Genomic DNA, 17431 nt, shown 5'->3' on the forward strand with positions numbered 1-17431 from the left:
ACAGACCTATGAAAAATTGAGAGAACTACCGAGAGTAAAGGCTCGCTTTGGTATACGAGTATCAATATTTACGATATTTTGAGAAATTCGTGGGCTTGCTGGTGGAGAACGTGGAGTTGTTGTATGGCTTAGGGACTTACAGTGTAGGGCATTCGAAGAAGCCTGGAAATTTTAGAGAATCCTTAAAGAATTCTTTTAACATTTAAGTCTACATGAAAAATGCTTTGCTTAACAGAGTTTCATGCTGTTAACTGTTTACAGAGTGTTAAAACGAGTGATTTGCTAATTTGAGCACATTTCAGTGCTCTCAACAGTTTAAGTCGGCGCTCTTAATAATTCTAACTCGTATTAATACAAAGTCGACATATTCACACTTCGCTTGTTTAATTATTAACTGATTTATATATGTATGTAAATATGTATATTTTTGTAGCAGCTACTGCTTGCTTTCTACAAGCTTTTGCACATCAGTCGACTATATTTGATTTCTCTTTTCTTATAATAGAATATAAAATGTCGTGCTCTTGGAATTTTAAATTAAAGCGTATATGACTTGTATGTAAGTACCATAGTTATTTTTGTTTGATACACTTGTATATGTCACTACCATACCATAAGAGTCAAGGCTGAATTGTTCGGTTTTTTTTATTTTAGTATTATTTTTCCAGCGCATTATGCCCTTTCATGAGTATATGGTGCAATGTGTGTTTTGGGATCCATTAAAAAGTAAAAACCTCATACTCGTATGAACTAAATAAATTAACGAAATAACACCTAAACGGTACTCCTCGTATGAACTATATAAATTAACGAAATAACACCTAAACGGTACTCCTAAAAACTCATCGGCTGACGTTTGATTATGTGCCATTTTGAAAAAACAATACGTTTAACTGGTTAACTGATTTTAACTGATCGTTACAAATCGTCAAACTCAATAATACCTTCATTTCGATTCTAATCTAAACCTAATTTAATTTAAATTAATTTATATAACCTACACGATCATAAATTATACATTTAACTAGGAATACTGGTGATATTGATTTTGTACTTGATATAGTCTAAACCAACAGTTCAACAGCGAACACCGTGATGTAGGGTTAGATAGTGAAGGAAACCGGGCGAATATACCATAAGCCCAGTCAACAGATGCTTCTCTACAAGTTAAGAGCAATGATTTCTCTTATTTGAATTTCACAATTTAATAGTGATGCTGTGAGTGAGTGATATTTAAATCAATATTTGTTCGTATGAAAGTACAAAAGTATGAAAGTATGAAAGTATGAAAGTACTACATATTTACTTAATTTGACGTAGAAACTGTGAATTATGGGCTGGCTACGTCAGGTGTCTACTAGGTTTAGACGAATGTATGGACGTATGCATTTTGTGAGCACCAGAATTTTATGTAGACGGAGTGAGTGTAATTAAAAGTGATTATCTAAAAATAAAGTAAATAAAGTTTTAATCTAATACGCTGAATTTTTCCACGTTTTCCTCATATATTTCACTAGATAACAGCCTTTTTTATTATCTAATATTTGCATTTCTCAATAAAACGTGGTGCCATGCTCAGAGATGAAACGTACCTACATATAGACATATGTATGTATATTCGAACAGATATTCTAGTTTTAGAAGAATATTTTAATAAATATTTTATAATGACATCTTTGGTAAGATTTTACTTCTATTGCTCTTCTAATTTGTGGTGAGTATTTGGATATACTTCTGTAAAAGTAAGCTCTTGCACTTTTAAGCGATTGAGAGGTTTATGCAGGCATCTTACACGAGCCAGTGAAATCATTTGTGTTGAAGTCTCAATGTCTAGGTGCGGCTAGAACTGATTACTCTGCTTTTAAAAGACTTGCTTATTTAATTAAAATAATGAATTCGTAGAATCTAGATACAAGATACCCATTCTACATATAAAACAATTTAGAATGCCGGAGAACTTAAAGTGCTTGACGGATTAAAAACTGGACTCGTTCCGATTATGTAATATCGACTCTAGTGGAAACGAATGAAAAACACTGTTCTCTGCTTTTGTTTACGTATAGTATCCGTAAAGGCTAGTGCTTTTAAACGGTACATATATGTAGTTATGAAAAAATAAGTTGCACGAAGTTTCAGAATAAATGTACTTATATCGTTCGTTCTCAAAGAATCTAACGAGATCATCCAACAACTGAGGTAATAAAACACGTCGTCCACTGGCTCTTAGACTATAATTACCTTCATTTATATGAGATCGTGAACTTACAGCCAACAATATACGCTTTGATTGTGTTACTTAGGCCTCAAAGATCGCCAAAAACGATGTAACATAGCTGTACCATGGTGATTAAGTAACAGAACTACTTACATATGCGTCCACGACACTATGATATTTTAGGAATGCAGTAAGATCAAATTAACGATCGGTTAGCGGAAGACTGAGCGGAGCATGATACATAAGTATGCATGGACATATATACAACACAAAAATAAAAATATATACATACTTATTTACGTGTATAATTAAAAGCATGATTAACGCAGATATACGCTTGAAAAACACGTTTTGAGCACAAAAAATGATGTGACGTGAAAACCGATCAGCCGACATTTGAAAATCAACAACCGAACAAACGAGAGAGCGGCACTTTAAACATATACTTATGTATGTGCCTTGAAAAGTAGACAATACATAATTATACATATAGTGTGTGTATGTATCAATATATGGAAGTCAAACTGGTGCGACAACCAAACAATAATCTTAGAGTTCCGCTCTTGACTCTTGACGTTTAGCCGTTGCAATACCACACACGCTCTTCGTCACCATCGTATTAGCTTGCCGAGCGCTAGCCGCTCTCAAACCGATCGAGTGTTGAGTTTTGCAGCGATGGTAAAATTAAATACAAATTGTTAATAAGAAAATAGTCGAAATATTACAGTCGTGAATGTGTGGTCGTTGCAACGTGAATTTCAAATAAAAATTTAGCTTAAAAAAAAAAGTTTATCAAAAGAAATAGCGTCTAATCGAACTCGACCTAGAGGGCTGCCATGCGAGGCGGTGCTTGTATTTGAAATAAAGCAGTGGGAAAATACGTCTGTGTTTGCGCAGCTAAACGCATTTTACATGTACAGTGGTGGCGAACGTGTACGCAAAGTGACAAAGCAAAAATATAAGTATGCAAAATTGTGGTATTCTTCCGCAAGTAAGAAAGTGAGAAAATATTTAAAATACATAAAAATATATATATATGCATATATGTAGATCTATGCACACATACATATACATATATAGTGAAGAATGTGCATTGTAGTAAAAAAATAATATACAATATAAAATGAAAATTAGTGTATATAAATAAATATGACTGTGAACTTGTGTGTGACAGAGTGTCGAAAACTCAAAGGAAACAGACAATAGGTATATGAAGAAGAGCAACAAAGCGAAAAGTAAGCAAAAAATAATGCAGAAATATATTAAAATAACAATAACATATGTATGTATGTAAATACTTATGCCGCCCTTGAGTATGTGACGCTAATAGTAATTAAATAAAAAATAATCATGTACAAGTATTTAATTATAAGTATGTGAAATAAGTAAATATTTATTAATGTGGGTGTGAATTCTCTCTCTATGTAATTCACAATACTAAAAATGCAAAGCCAATTCAGCGTTCATATAAAAAATATAAAATATTATTTGATAAAATAATGTATATGCATTTGAATAAATGGAAAAAAATAAACGAAAAAAAATATAAAATAAATTGAAAAACTTGTGCGCCGAAAAACTTGTTTATTTTCGCTCGTAACTTAAAGTGGGAGTTAACTTATTTCAATTGTACAACTCAATGTGTTAAATAGCCTAATATACATACTATGTATGTGTGTGGCATTATTAACGCACAGACGACGCTCATTGCAGTCATTTAGCAAAAAGTCTAGCAAATAAGTCAGACGAACATTATTCTATATATGAGCATAAGTATGCATATATTTACATACTCAAATATGCATATTTATTAACTATGTGCATGTAAATACAAAAAGTGATCCTTAATAACACTGTTAATTTATTGAAATATATATTATATATTAAGTAGAATATTCGTTTTGGAATTAAATGAATAAGGACGAAAGTAATACAATGAAAGTAACCATAATTTACTTGCAGATATAATACGTATACCTATGAATTGTGAGGGATCTGTTACAGCAATAAAAGCTTCAAAAGTTTCTTACAAAAAACAAGAAAAAACGTCAACTTCGACTGCACCGAAGCTATAATACCCTACACAAATACAAAAGTATCCTTACAAGAGCTTTGATCGGTCAGTTTGTACGGCAGCTATATGCTATAGCGGTCCGATCTAAACAATTTTTGCAAAGATTGTACTGTTGCCTTAGCTAATAATCTACAATATATCAAAGTTCGTGAAGATATCTCGTCAAATTAAAAAGTTTTCCAGATCGATATCTCACGGAATGACTAGTTCGCGTATATACAGACAGACGAACAGACAGACAGATGGACATGGCTAAATCGACATTTAAACATATACAGTCAAAATTGAGTAAGAGAGAACTGGGTAAGCGAGAAAACTCTATAAGTGAGAATAATTCTCAGATCCCGAACTTTGACTTATCAAAAACCTCTTTGAGTGAGAAATCGAAACCTCCATAAGTGAGATTCGTTTTTCCCATCCTGACCTCTACAACTGAGAGCCTCTTTCGTATTTACCTATATAAGCGAGAATTTTGTTATGTATGACTCATTCTTTTTTTTCAGGAATCAGGAACTTAGTTGTTTTCTTGTAATTCAAAGAAATAATATTTAACTGTATTAACTTATTTGTCATGCTCACTGCAGTTGATAAATATCATTTGCAACAACTTATAATGTCTAAACGAAAAATCAACATGTTGTCGTTTTAGTGAGAAACCTCTAAAAGAGAGAAAAAAAGCATGGTCCCTTGAACTCTCTCTTAACCAGGTTTGACTGTATATACTTTTTAGGGTCTTTGACGTTTTCTTCTAAGTATTACAGACTTCGTGGCTTACTTAATATACCCTGTGCAGGATATAAATAAGTATGCTTTTTAAGTTAATCAAAGGTATAAAGAGCCCGGGTTCAAACCCAGAACCTAGCATTTTTGGAGTTTTTTTTTCTACATCAAATGCAAAATATTTATATTGCTAAAAAATTGGCCGACGTTTATTAGAAGAATGTCTACTAGCATTCAAATTTAAATGATTAAATATAACAATTGGCTTTCAAATTATTTTAGTAAATACAAGTTGGAAAATGGCGCCCTTTCCTTATTGAACACAAAAACTGACAATAGAACAAGCAGTAGCTTTTTACAAAAAAAAATCTTGAACTATTGCTTTTGCTAATATCTGTAGCAGCAGAAAGCTCGCCAAATATTTGAGAATATGCTGCTACGTTGACAACCCTTAGCCGGATATATGTAAATCCGGTACCGTTTCGGTTACTTATACCCGACTGTAGCGAGACAAAAAAAAGTCCTGAACCAAAACCCCTTCGCTACTTTGCTAAATGGCAACTTTCTCAGTCCTGAACCGCCTATTATTAGTCATTTTTTTCATTATAGACGTTATTATGGTAGCTGTGATATGTGAAACACTTACTAATTAATTAAACGCCGTTTGAAAAATGCGATAATTTTCAAGAAATTAAAATTTATTAAAATTTTAAATTTCTTGCATTTGCATTTCCTTGTTTACAGTTTTTTAGTTTTATAAAAAGTTTTATTTTTTGCGTGCACCAAAATATATGTCACTACCACACAACTTGATACACCCTGTAACGTAATTTACTTTTTAACTCAAATATATTTTCTCTCACATGACGAATTAGTTCACAAAGGTCAATATACTACTTTGCCCGAAATCGTACATTGATTTTGGTCTTTCTGCCACGAAATTACATATACTTATGTGCAATGCACATGCCTGTATATAAATATGTATGTGTATATTGTATACCCAGTTGTACTCTAAAGCATATGCCGATATAAATTAATGTTGTATATACAATTTTGACTCTTCAATTGCTAGAAAAACAGCTCAAAAATACAATATAACAAAATTGCCACATGACATTTGAATAATACTAGTACTTTAATTAAATATGCCAATTTAGAAGAGAACGTGTATACCAATTTATATATACATAATTCAGGGAATTGATATCTTAGTGTAAATTTTAGGGAGGAGTTGTCTAATTTAGAGACAGAGTTGATTATAGCGCCAATTAAAAATAAATAAAAATGTCTAAATGTAAGATGTTGGTGGGGAAGTTAAGTAACAAGTCAGATGGCATCTGCCACAGCACCATTCCCCTTAACTTTCTACATGAGGAAGGGTAAAATCTATAAAAAAAACTGCAGGCTTGCGGCAGAGTAGTCTACCATGTACACGTACATACATGCATATTTACGTCTGTAAGTAGAGTCATTATAATAAGGATTATTTTTTTAAAAAGTAGTGGTGTTGTGCAGAAAAAACGATGCGTTTATAACTCAACACGCATTAGCTTCCGATTTTGTATTGAAACAATATAATATCCACTTATTTTCTCGAAACGCTGTTTTCAACGGCGTGAGGAAAATTTCTACGACTTTTTTGTGAAGCCGCCATTTTGTCAAAAATAAAAATTTCACTAGTACTTCGATCATTAAATGTATTGATTTATAGTAGTAAAAACACTTTGGATTTGGGATTTGAAATAATTTTAAGCAGAAAAATCTTCCTCACCGCCAGACAACGTTTTTCGGTAGTTCTCTTAGATATCGACTACGGGAACTAGGGAATTCAAAATTTTTCAAAATGTATCACTGATTATTAAAGAACATTGAAATACAAGCAGCATTTGACTCGTAAGATTCTCTCATCATTGTGATTTTAAATGCTTAAATTAAAGAGTCTCCAATTGAAACAAATACATATATATCTCACGTCTTGCTGAATTTTATGAAATAAATCATGTAGTATTATAATTTTAATGAATTTATTTTCAACTCACCTTTCAGTCACCAAAATTTGTAAATTTCGGCTCGCTCTCTTTGCTTTCTGTGTATGCAGCTTCCAACGCGTTGTTTGTTTTCTATTTTACGCCGGCTGTTGCCACTACTTTTCAACATTAACCACACTTTTTATTTATTATTATAAATATTTTTCCACATCGCTCTTCTGGTTTGTTTATTTTCACATTATTTCGTTGTGGTTAATCCACTTGGCATATTAAAAATTAAGAAATCTTAATACAAGTATAGAAACTACATTAGTAAGCACATTATAAATTTCTCTTTCGCTTTATTTTATATTAATACAATTACTTTATTCACAAACAATGTATACATTCACATACATTTTTTTACAATGCACTACCATTGTTTTGGCAGATAATTAAAAATATTAAGCAACATGCTGTTTTTTTTTTTGTTTTTAACTTTTCAGATATTTATACATAGACATATTAACATACTTATATCGTATTAACAGGCGATTTTCTTCAATTTTGAAGTCCATGATCAGAGGAAAGCGGCAAATTGGTAATGCTGAAAGAAACTGAAGAAAAAATAATATTAATATAAAATAATATATATATTTATTCGTGCATAGTTTTATAGAACGAAGAATCTTATCAATTACTGCAGTAAAATTAATTTGTTTGACGTTTCGCAGCGCACATTTCAAGTGAAGAGAGCGCAAAGCTAATAATTTTCAATTGGCTGAATTAATTTGCAACTTGCGCGGACAATCAGACAAGTTCAATAAATATGCTATAATATACGAGCGAGCAGATTAAAAAAAATATCTACATAAACAAATATATGCATATACTTACATACATTTCTATATACATACGTACCTAAATATATAACAATTGAGCGAGAACCAAATAATTTTAAATAATTTTGCTTTACAGGTCTTCGAACTTGTTACATAAACTTATCTACATAAAAATATGCATATCAATATAATATATATAATATATAATATATATACTTGTATACATAAATAAATTATATATATATATATATATATATATGTATATGCCAATATACTTTTATATACATATGTCTTTTTTGTGATCCTAAATAGAATAACGCAAAGTTGAATTGAATTAAATTAAGCCCAACAGACCTTGACTTCAACTACTTATGCACTTAGTGTACATATACATATAAATATGTACATATGTACAATATAACAAGTAGATACTATGTCATCAAGTCCCGATATTTTCATGCTTTCTTGGCATCACGCATTCTACTGCTATTTAGGAAGATTGCAAAGGAAATGTACCGCTTTCGGTTTTAGTTTTCTTCCGATTACACGACATTTTATCGAAATTTTTTATTCACGAGAGAATTTTTACTCGACCTATTCAGTTGTATACGAATATCTGAGACAAAAAAACTCGTCTGATATATTCGTGTTTTTGATATACTGATCAATGCATACTTTTTCATTTCCATATCATTTTAAGTGGTGGATTCGCTTGATTCCGTATATGATCTCCAGGAAGACGGTCCTCCGAGAAGAAGTGTTTGGCGGCAAAAAAATGTATTATTCCTATAATCGAATACCGCAAATGAAGGAAGGACTAGTCAAAATTTTAATTTTTGCCAAAATGTCGGCTTCCTTAAAAATAAATTGTCTTTGGCATAAAAATCGAAATTGATGTCAAAAATCTTATTCCTTCGATCATTACCTGACAAATATATTTAAATAGTCTTGTGAAAACTTCCTGTCGATCAGTCCAGTCGTTCGGGAAAATTTTTCTTCATCTTTAGCGTTTTGAGAAAAATGCGTTTAAAGTTTTGGGAGGAGATTACACTAATTATAGAATATACGCTCATATCTCCAAAACTATCAACTTCAAATTTTCGAAGAATATTCTCAAATATATGTATGGTATACTTGATATATAAACAAAATAATATTTTTTTTAATTCACAAATGGATATAAGCTCTTAAATTATATGTATATAAATATTATTTATTGAAGTAAGCCGTAAATTTTTAAATTCTTAAATACCGCATTTAAGTATATACAGAAATAAGTTTAGACGAATCTGTAGTCTTAACAAACCGCAACTGTCAAATTTGCAATTTTTACGCTTCTTGTGTTCTCCTTATTATTCCAGAGCAATTCTCCAAATTCATTTCAAAAGAAAAAATATATAATAATTTGCATGTTAAATGCTTAAATGAACGAGAAAGCTCGACTCATGCCGCACATTAAACCAACATACATACATAAATATAACACCATACCATACACCATATTGGAATGTCTCGCCGCAAAATTATATGTAATTGCGTTTTAATTATAAATTGATAATGTTCATTTGAATAATATAATACATATAAACAATTTTAATAAGATTAGAGTGGAACTAAAGTAAATCGCAGAAATTTACCACAATATACGTTTGCATGAGTCATTATCTAAAATTTGCCAAATTCGCTATGGCACTGATTAAATCATTTTCAAAATATAACTGACAGAAATTTTTATTTCTAAGCCTTGTTTAGTTTATTAACCATATTAAATTATTTGATTTATCATAACAACTTCTTGAATGAGAATCTTTAAAGAGGTTGTCAAAAGTCAAAAAATATTAAAGTTTATTTATTGATTTCTGTTTTTAACTATTTCAAAAAATAAAAAATTTAAACAGATGGCAACGCTGCACAAAAATTATTTCAACAATAAGCTTTCTAAGACTTTTTTATTTAGTGGTATTTACGATTTTTTTTTGTCAAAAATTTTCGAACAAATGATAATCTTCAAAATTTTTTGTACTTTAGTAGGTTGTTCGCAACTAATGTTCTTTTTTTTATAAATCATCTTTCTGTGAAGCATTACTGAGCATTTTATAGAAAAAAAAACACACGACTCATTGCATAATTTCGAAAGGGTTTCGCATAAACTAGTTTTACTTTGTTACTATTAATTTTTCTTTAATATTGTGTTCTCAAAAACTTCATATTATTTTGTTTTTGTGAATAATACCGTATATTTTTGATTTTATACGAAAAAGGCAAAAGAAGAAAATTATTTTTCGAAAATTTTATGCTAATTAGATTATACAAAGTGTTTAAAAATAGCAACACCTACGACTAAATTGCACAAACACATACATTACACATGCATATATACATTAGATTTCACTGAGTTCCATCATTCACTCCCTACAAGAAACTGCTGATGGGTTCACCAATATACTCACACTTTTTATGTCAGTCGTGATGGACAGTTTACTTGTCAACTGACAGTCAAATGAATAGTAAAATTACTGTCAATGTTGATGGTTGTCAAGAAAAACGTTTATCAGCACTAATTAATCATGATTTCATTTTTCACTTGTGATAGATTTACAGTCATAACTGACAATTTTCAGCTATGATGGATTTATGGTCAGCAATGAGTCAGGAAAAGACATGAAAGTGAGCAGTATAGATATATAGTGAATCAATCCCGAATATACATGTGTTAAAGAGAGATGCAAACACATGCGTTTGTTTACATTAGTTTTTGCACAAGGCCCTTAAGAAAATGTTAGAAACTTTGTTCTGCGCACTGAAAATTTTTTTTCAACTGTGACTGTCATATTATCGGTCAGATGACCGTCACTGTTCTTGTAGGGTTGATACGTCATTTTATATTTCTAAATATGTATTTATGTGAATGAGCTAATTATGGCATGTATGTATGTATATGACACCTAACTTTTATTTGTTTATTCTGCAAATTTTTGTACTAAATTTCATACTTTGTATTGTCAACACTTAGACGTATTCTGAGTCAGCGCTGTAACAATATCTCCCCACAAGAAATATTTAAACTCTCTTTATTTACCCTTTCCAATCTCAAATTCATTACCTATATACTTACATACGTACATACGTAAATACATACATACATACATAAACTATATTATGAATAATCATTTGAGAATGTTTACACTAAAAGCTTATTTAATTGAATTGTATATAGGAACTGATTTCAACACTAATATCGTTACCGACGCTCTATATCTTTATAAATAAATAAATATTTACAAAAAAATGCAATTCAGCAATATTTACCAACGATATTAGAAAGAAATCGAAATCGGAATCGGAACGGTTTGCTTACTAAACTGTAAGTTTTTGAAGTGTGATTGATGTGACAGACTTAAGCTTCGGTCATACTTGACATGTAGAAGTAATTTTTCAACTCAAATTGGTGTCAAAATAATTTACTTTCATATCTGAACACACTACAAAGTTTCCTTTTTCTTGAAAGGGCTGCCAAGCGATTTAACTATTGACGATATTAAAACATAAAGACTGCTGATGACTTTATAAGAAATATGAAAAATAAGAAAGAAAAAAAATATTTGTGAAGCTATTTATCTACCTAAAGCCCAGAGGATTTGTACTTACAAAAAGATGCTTGCGTTGACATCGTGTGAAATTTCTTTGGAGCTTTTCAAACCTTTTCAGCCATGTCCCTGACTTGAAATTTTGCTCACGTCCTTTTTTTCCTAAGAAGCTGTTAATTTGTCGGAACTGCCGATATCGGTATACATTAGCATATAGCTATCATACAAACTGACCGATCGAAAACAATTCCTTGTATGGAAAACTTTTTTTATTTGACAAGATATCATCACGAATTTTGGCACAATTACTATCCGCGATAAAGTATATACACTTCTATGCTATAAGAAATACACCTCTGAAGGTCATTATAGCTTCGGTGCAGCTGACGTTTTTTTCTTGAGTAAAATTGGTCAATGGGTTTGTGAATAATTAAATTAACGTGAAAGCCATCACGCGTTAGATCAATATCTAAACAATTATGTATATAAATATATACAATTTACGTGTCACATTTGCCCCGAGGTTAACTCCTAAACTACTGATCCGTTTTTGTAAAATTTAGCACGCTGCATTCAGTTTGATCCAACTTAAAAGATAGGTTATTCTTATCTTAATTGTATTAACATTAAAACAATTCAAAAATAAATAAATAAATATACATATTATATATAAATATTTCTAATTTTTAGTAAAATGCCAAATGGAAAATTCATGATTTTTTCAATTGACAAATATTTTTATTAATCATTTCAAAATTAAACCTCAAGTACAATCGCTTAGATTCTTTTACCGGCTTTAAAGTTTTCGCCTTTATTCGTAAATTACAATATATATGGCTAAGGTGTACCACAGCAACGCGTGGTCGGATCATACTAGTAGTCATATACATACCTATGTACATGTACGAATCTTTCTAGTAGTTACATATGTACATATGTATGTTTTTAAAATGTTATCCAAAAAAAAGCAAAGTTTGCTAGTCATTGTGGTAATAAATAATTGATATCAAGCAATTTTTGATAACTTTAATCATACATAAATGTAAAAAAAACATATATATTTGTTTTTGTTATTTTTTTTAAGATTATAATAGATGAATCATACTGGGAGAGCTGATCGCTGACATAAGACTATTTAAACCTTTTCACTAAAAATATTTTTTTTTTATATAATTACATACATACATATACAAGTATGTGTGTATGTGCGTCAGACTTACTCAAATAGCAATGAGAACTCGACTCTCTCACTTCAAATATTTAAATATTATATATGTACGTCTGTTGGCAAGTCCAAACGCTTATCAGATAACGCTGCCCATAATTGTTGATAAGCATGCCAGTGTAAAACGATCACACAGCTAATTGGTGCATGTGGCGCTAACGAACAGTCAAAATTGTGGAAGTCGAACGAACAGACGCGTTTCGCGCCGCGCATTATAATATATTTATTATTAAGACAAACATACATACAGATTATATATATTAATATAAGGTGCTTGTATTTTATATAAAATTTTCAAAAAGAAAAAAGTGTCTAAAAAGTGTATTTTTTTTGTTCTCATTTGTTTTTTTCTAGTTTTTAAAACGCATTCGAGATACGCGTGATAAGAAACAAGACAGTTGTGTAAATACATATACATACATACATACAAACTTATGCGGTAACTTTTCGCGTATTACCGTTGTAGCGTATATAACGTGTACGAAAGTTTAACTGTCTCCAAGTAGATCCACATTTAACTAAGCATCAGTGATTATATCCAGCAAGTGCTACCTCAAAGATGTCTTCGTTATACTGTCGCTACATTTGGCGACTCAGTGTTATTGCGCTGGGCGCACTATGCATCACCAGCGGCGTTTATCTCTTCGCACACTGGATTGATATATTCACGCGCTTGCGTGGTAAGGTAAGTCTACTCATGTACGAAAAATTGCTAATTGACTAAATTAGATGACTGTCTGAAGCTTCATAAAATTCCTCAATTTATTATTAAATAATGTAGCATATAGTTTTGCAAAATGGCGAACTTGTAAAAAAGGTAAATATCAACTGAAAACATTAACAGTTTCAATTTGTTTGTGAAAACATAGTATGGTCTCTTAATATGTACCATCGTCGCCCGATTTGAAAAATGCAATTTCAAAAAAAGTGTTTAAAGTTTTATGTACTAAACACTTTTTTCATTTTCACCATTCTGTCAACTTAATAATGTTTTTAGAACCAAAAATTATACTTCAAGACGAATACATGCTTTTATTTTCGATTAATTGAAAATCTTAAACTGACCGTAACTCACTTTTTATTACTATACAACAAAATACCGCTATATAAATAGAGTTTCTCATTCAAAAAGCTTTTAAGTATTATCGGCGTAACATTACTCGTATCTAATTTGCGTGAAAATATGAACAGCTGCACATTTATCAAAAAGAAAATAAATTCTTATCAGTAAATGTGCACACCTGTGCCAAGCTTCACTAAGGTAATTTCCAGAAATTGACCGAGTATTTTGTTTTCTCAGACATTTATTACACACAAATTTAAGTAAAGAGCCGTAAAGGTTACTCAATTGGAAACCCATAATATAGAAATAAACTAACTGATAATGACAAAAGTGATAAAGTATAAGTACCTAAAATTTGTATAGTGAATCATAAAACTAAATATATGAGACAGAGATCTTTATATACAAATTTTTGTGTAGTATTAGAGAGAGTCAAAAATAATCTAAAACAAGTAAGGAAGGGCTAAGTTCGGATGTAACCGAACGTTTTATACTCTCGCAAAGTCAAATGGTATACTCGTTTGAGATTTCTTTGTGGATTGACTGATATTTTCGGTAGAAGGTCAACTATAGGCACTGGGGTCCACATATTTAGTACTTAGGGGTTTGAACAGTTTTGGTTCGATTAAGACAATTTTTGGCCGCAAGGTGGCATACTTTAATTGCATTATTCACGTAAAGTTTTACCCCGATATAATCATTGTTACCTGATTTGCATAGTGGAAAGTAAAAGAATCAGATGGAATTGAAAATGGTGTTACATGGGAAGTAAGCGTGACTGTAGTCCGATTTCGCCCATTTTCGCACTATGACATAGAAACATGAAAAGAACGTTACGCACCGAATTTGGTTGAAATCGGTTAAGCAGATCTCAAGATATGGGTTTTCACCTAAAAGTAGGCTGTGCCACGCCCACTGACTAATTTTGAACGCGGTTCCTATAAAGTCATCTTATACCATCCCAGTGATAAAATTTAATGTCTCTGGCGTGTTTAGTGCTTGATTTATCGCGCTTTTAGTAGTTTTTAACAGTACCGTTATATGGGGAGTGGGCGGAGTTGCCACCCGATTTCAACTATTTTCACACCGTCAATAGAAGTGCTAAAAACATTTGCTTCTAGTGAATTTTGTTATTATAGCATTAGCGGTTTAGGAGACATGCACATTAAACCTATTAGAGGCGGGACCACGCCCACTTTTTAAAAAAAAGTTTTAACTGCAGATGCCCCTCTCTAATGTGATCCTGTGTACCAAATAACAGTCTTGTATCTTATTGCGGAGCTTAGTTATGGCAAGTTATTTGTTTTTGATTAATGGCGTTTTGTGGGCGTGGCAGTGGTCCGATTACATCCATCTGCTATACCAACCGTCTCACGGTACCAAGAAACATGTCTACCAAGTTTCATAAAGATATATCAATTTTTACTCAAGTTAGAGCTTGCACGGACGGACGGACGGACGGACGGACAGACAGTCACCCGGATTTCAACTCGTCTCTTCATCCTGATCATTTATATATATATAACCCTATATCTAACTCGATTAGTTTTAGGTGATACAAAACTATTATACTCTGTAGCAACAGGTTGCGAGAGTATAAAAATAATATATTTTTTTAAATAGCAAAATTTTTGAATCGCTTATGACACATTTTGTTTATGCGTGGATTTTTATAGAGCATAACATTTGCCAAAAATCTACCTTAGTAGAATTTTTTTCAATTCAAAAATTCATATTCAATAGTGAAATTTTTATTAAATTAAACTAAAAATTCCTTGAGAAATTTTTTCTCGGTATAAAGGTTAATTTGAACCCCTAAATTCGAGAAGTAGTTTTTGCCTCACCCTAATATAGTGTATATTATATATGTATAATGCTTACACTTTCACTGGGTAAATTGTTTATGCTATTCGAAATATTTTTCTAATTCTGATCGGATTAGGCTTATTTTAAGCCTATTTAAGTATTTTAACATTTTCTTTTTCTAATCTCACCCCTGAGCATAATAATGTAAAGAGCATAAGCCACTATATGAACCAATATCTAACGGTTGATCGATTACCTCATCAACAGTTATGGTTCATGGTGGAACAAAAAAATTATCTTTAAAACAAAATAAATACAGGTGCTAACTTTGATTAGTAATACCATATTATTGCTTGCTTCGACTTTATTTTGCATAAAATAGATAATTTTAAAAAATTAAAAATTAATATTAAAAACATTAAAACATTTAAAATTAAATTTTTCATTAAGTTTATGAAACTGCTCTTCACTTTTTTGTACAAAAATCTGCATTGAAGTTTAATTAGCACAATTAGCTACTGTAATATTTTGAGGAAAAAAATATATAAAAAACATTACTCAATATCACACAAACTAAATTAAAAATTCATTTAGCTTAACATCAGTCTACGAGAGATTCAAAGTTCAAGTTTTATAACCTAAAATGAATTTATCATGTAGGAGATTTATTTATGTAATTGCCAACAAAACCATTATTACTCTAGATCTGAACTTTAAATTTCCGCAATTTAAATTTTGTTTAATGAGACTTTTTGTATTTACCTAGGTGTAATTACCAGGTATTTTTTTATTTCAATAACGTGTTTGATGAACTTCGTGATATTTGTGAGAACGCTATATCATACATAATACCACTTTTCTAAGTACAACTGGTACTTAAAGTGACCATGAACTAATTTTGAATTGCCATTTTCATGTTGACATATTTCAAAAATTGTAGAAACAGATTTTTACAACAGCAAGTTCAAGGTGTGTTTAGATTATCTCTTCAGATGAGATAGATATATGTCTCTTACCAAGGGAGTTTTTGTAGGAGTAGTGATTATCAAAAATCCATTTTTTTTTGCAAATATATCGAATAAACATATATTTGAGAATGTCCTCCGAAAATATGTAGTTTAGTATTTTTTGTAATAGGAATTTTTTTTTGGGGGGGTTTGGGATTTTTATAATTTTAAGTAAAAAAATCTTCTCACCGTCAGACAGGACGGAAGTCCTTCAGGTCCACCTGGAGCTCGTTTACGGCATCAAGGGAATCATAATTTTTTTGTAAAATGAATCGGCAAATACAAAAGTACATTAAATTCTGTAAATGTAGATTTTTTTATTTACGTATTAAATAAAATACCTTTTCGAAAAATTCACTAAAACACACGTTTTTCTGAGTTGCGTGGATACAACCCCTTAAATGCCCTACATTTGTAGAATATCTCAAGAGCGCAAGTCAGTTAATAGAATAATGTGTCTATGTGTGTGGTCGGAAATCTGCTGTAATGATTATTGGAACACTTATTCGACTTAGAGAACCACATAATGCTGAGCATAAAAGTATACACATTTTTTGAAAAATTAATGTGGTCTTATCTATTTATAATACCCATATACCCATCCTTATCCTGACATTCCCATATTACAGTGTGGAAACGGGTAAAATCGGATCACAACCACACCTATTTCTCATTCAACACAGTTTTAAATGCCATCGGATTCTTTCACTTTCCAGTAAACAACTCAAGCACCAATGAATTTATTGGAATGAAACTTTGCACAAATAGTGCCTTTGAGGTGTGTGACTTCTTGGTTTGGTTTGAAAAGGTTGTGACAAAAAGATAAGTTAAACACCAATAACCCTTCGTTAATTTTAATCTTAATACGAATACTTTGATCAGTACGTGATTTTGAAAAGTAGGTAGGAATGTAGTATAAGTT

General features: G+C 31.0%; 1 protein-coding gene across 1 annotated transcript in view; it reads left to right on the forward strand.

The window, feature by feature from the left end:
• The window catches only part of santa-maria (scavenger receptor acting in neural tissue and majority of rhodopsin is absent), a 31504-nt gene that overhangs the window by 6991 nt on the left and 7082 nt on the right, over positions 1 to 17431 (forward strand). The window contains exon 8 of the mRNA XM_070106169.1: positions 13166 to 13318. Within this exon, the coding sequence (XP_069962270.1) occupies positions 13166 to 13318 (153 nt within the window). The remainder of the gene's footprint in view (positions 1 to 13165; positions 13319 to 17431) is intronic.

This window comes from Bactrocera oleae, chromosome 3 (genome assembly GCF_042242935.1).
Source record: "Bactrocera oleae isolate idBacOlea1 chromosome 3, idBacOlea1, whole genome shotgun sequence".
Classification (NCBI taxonomy): Eukaryota; Metazoa; Arthropoda; class Insecta; order Diptera; family Tephritidae; genus Bactrocera; species Bactrocera oleae.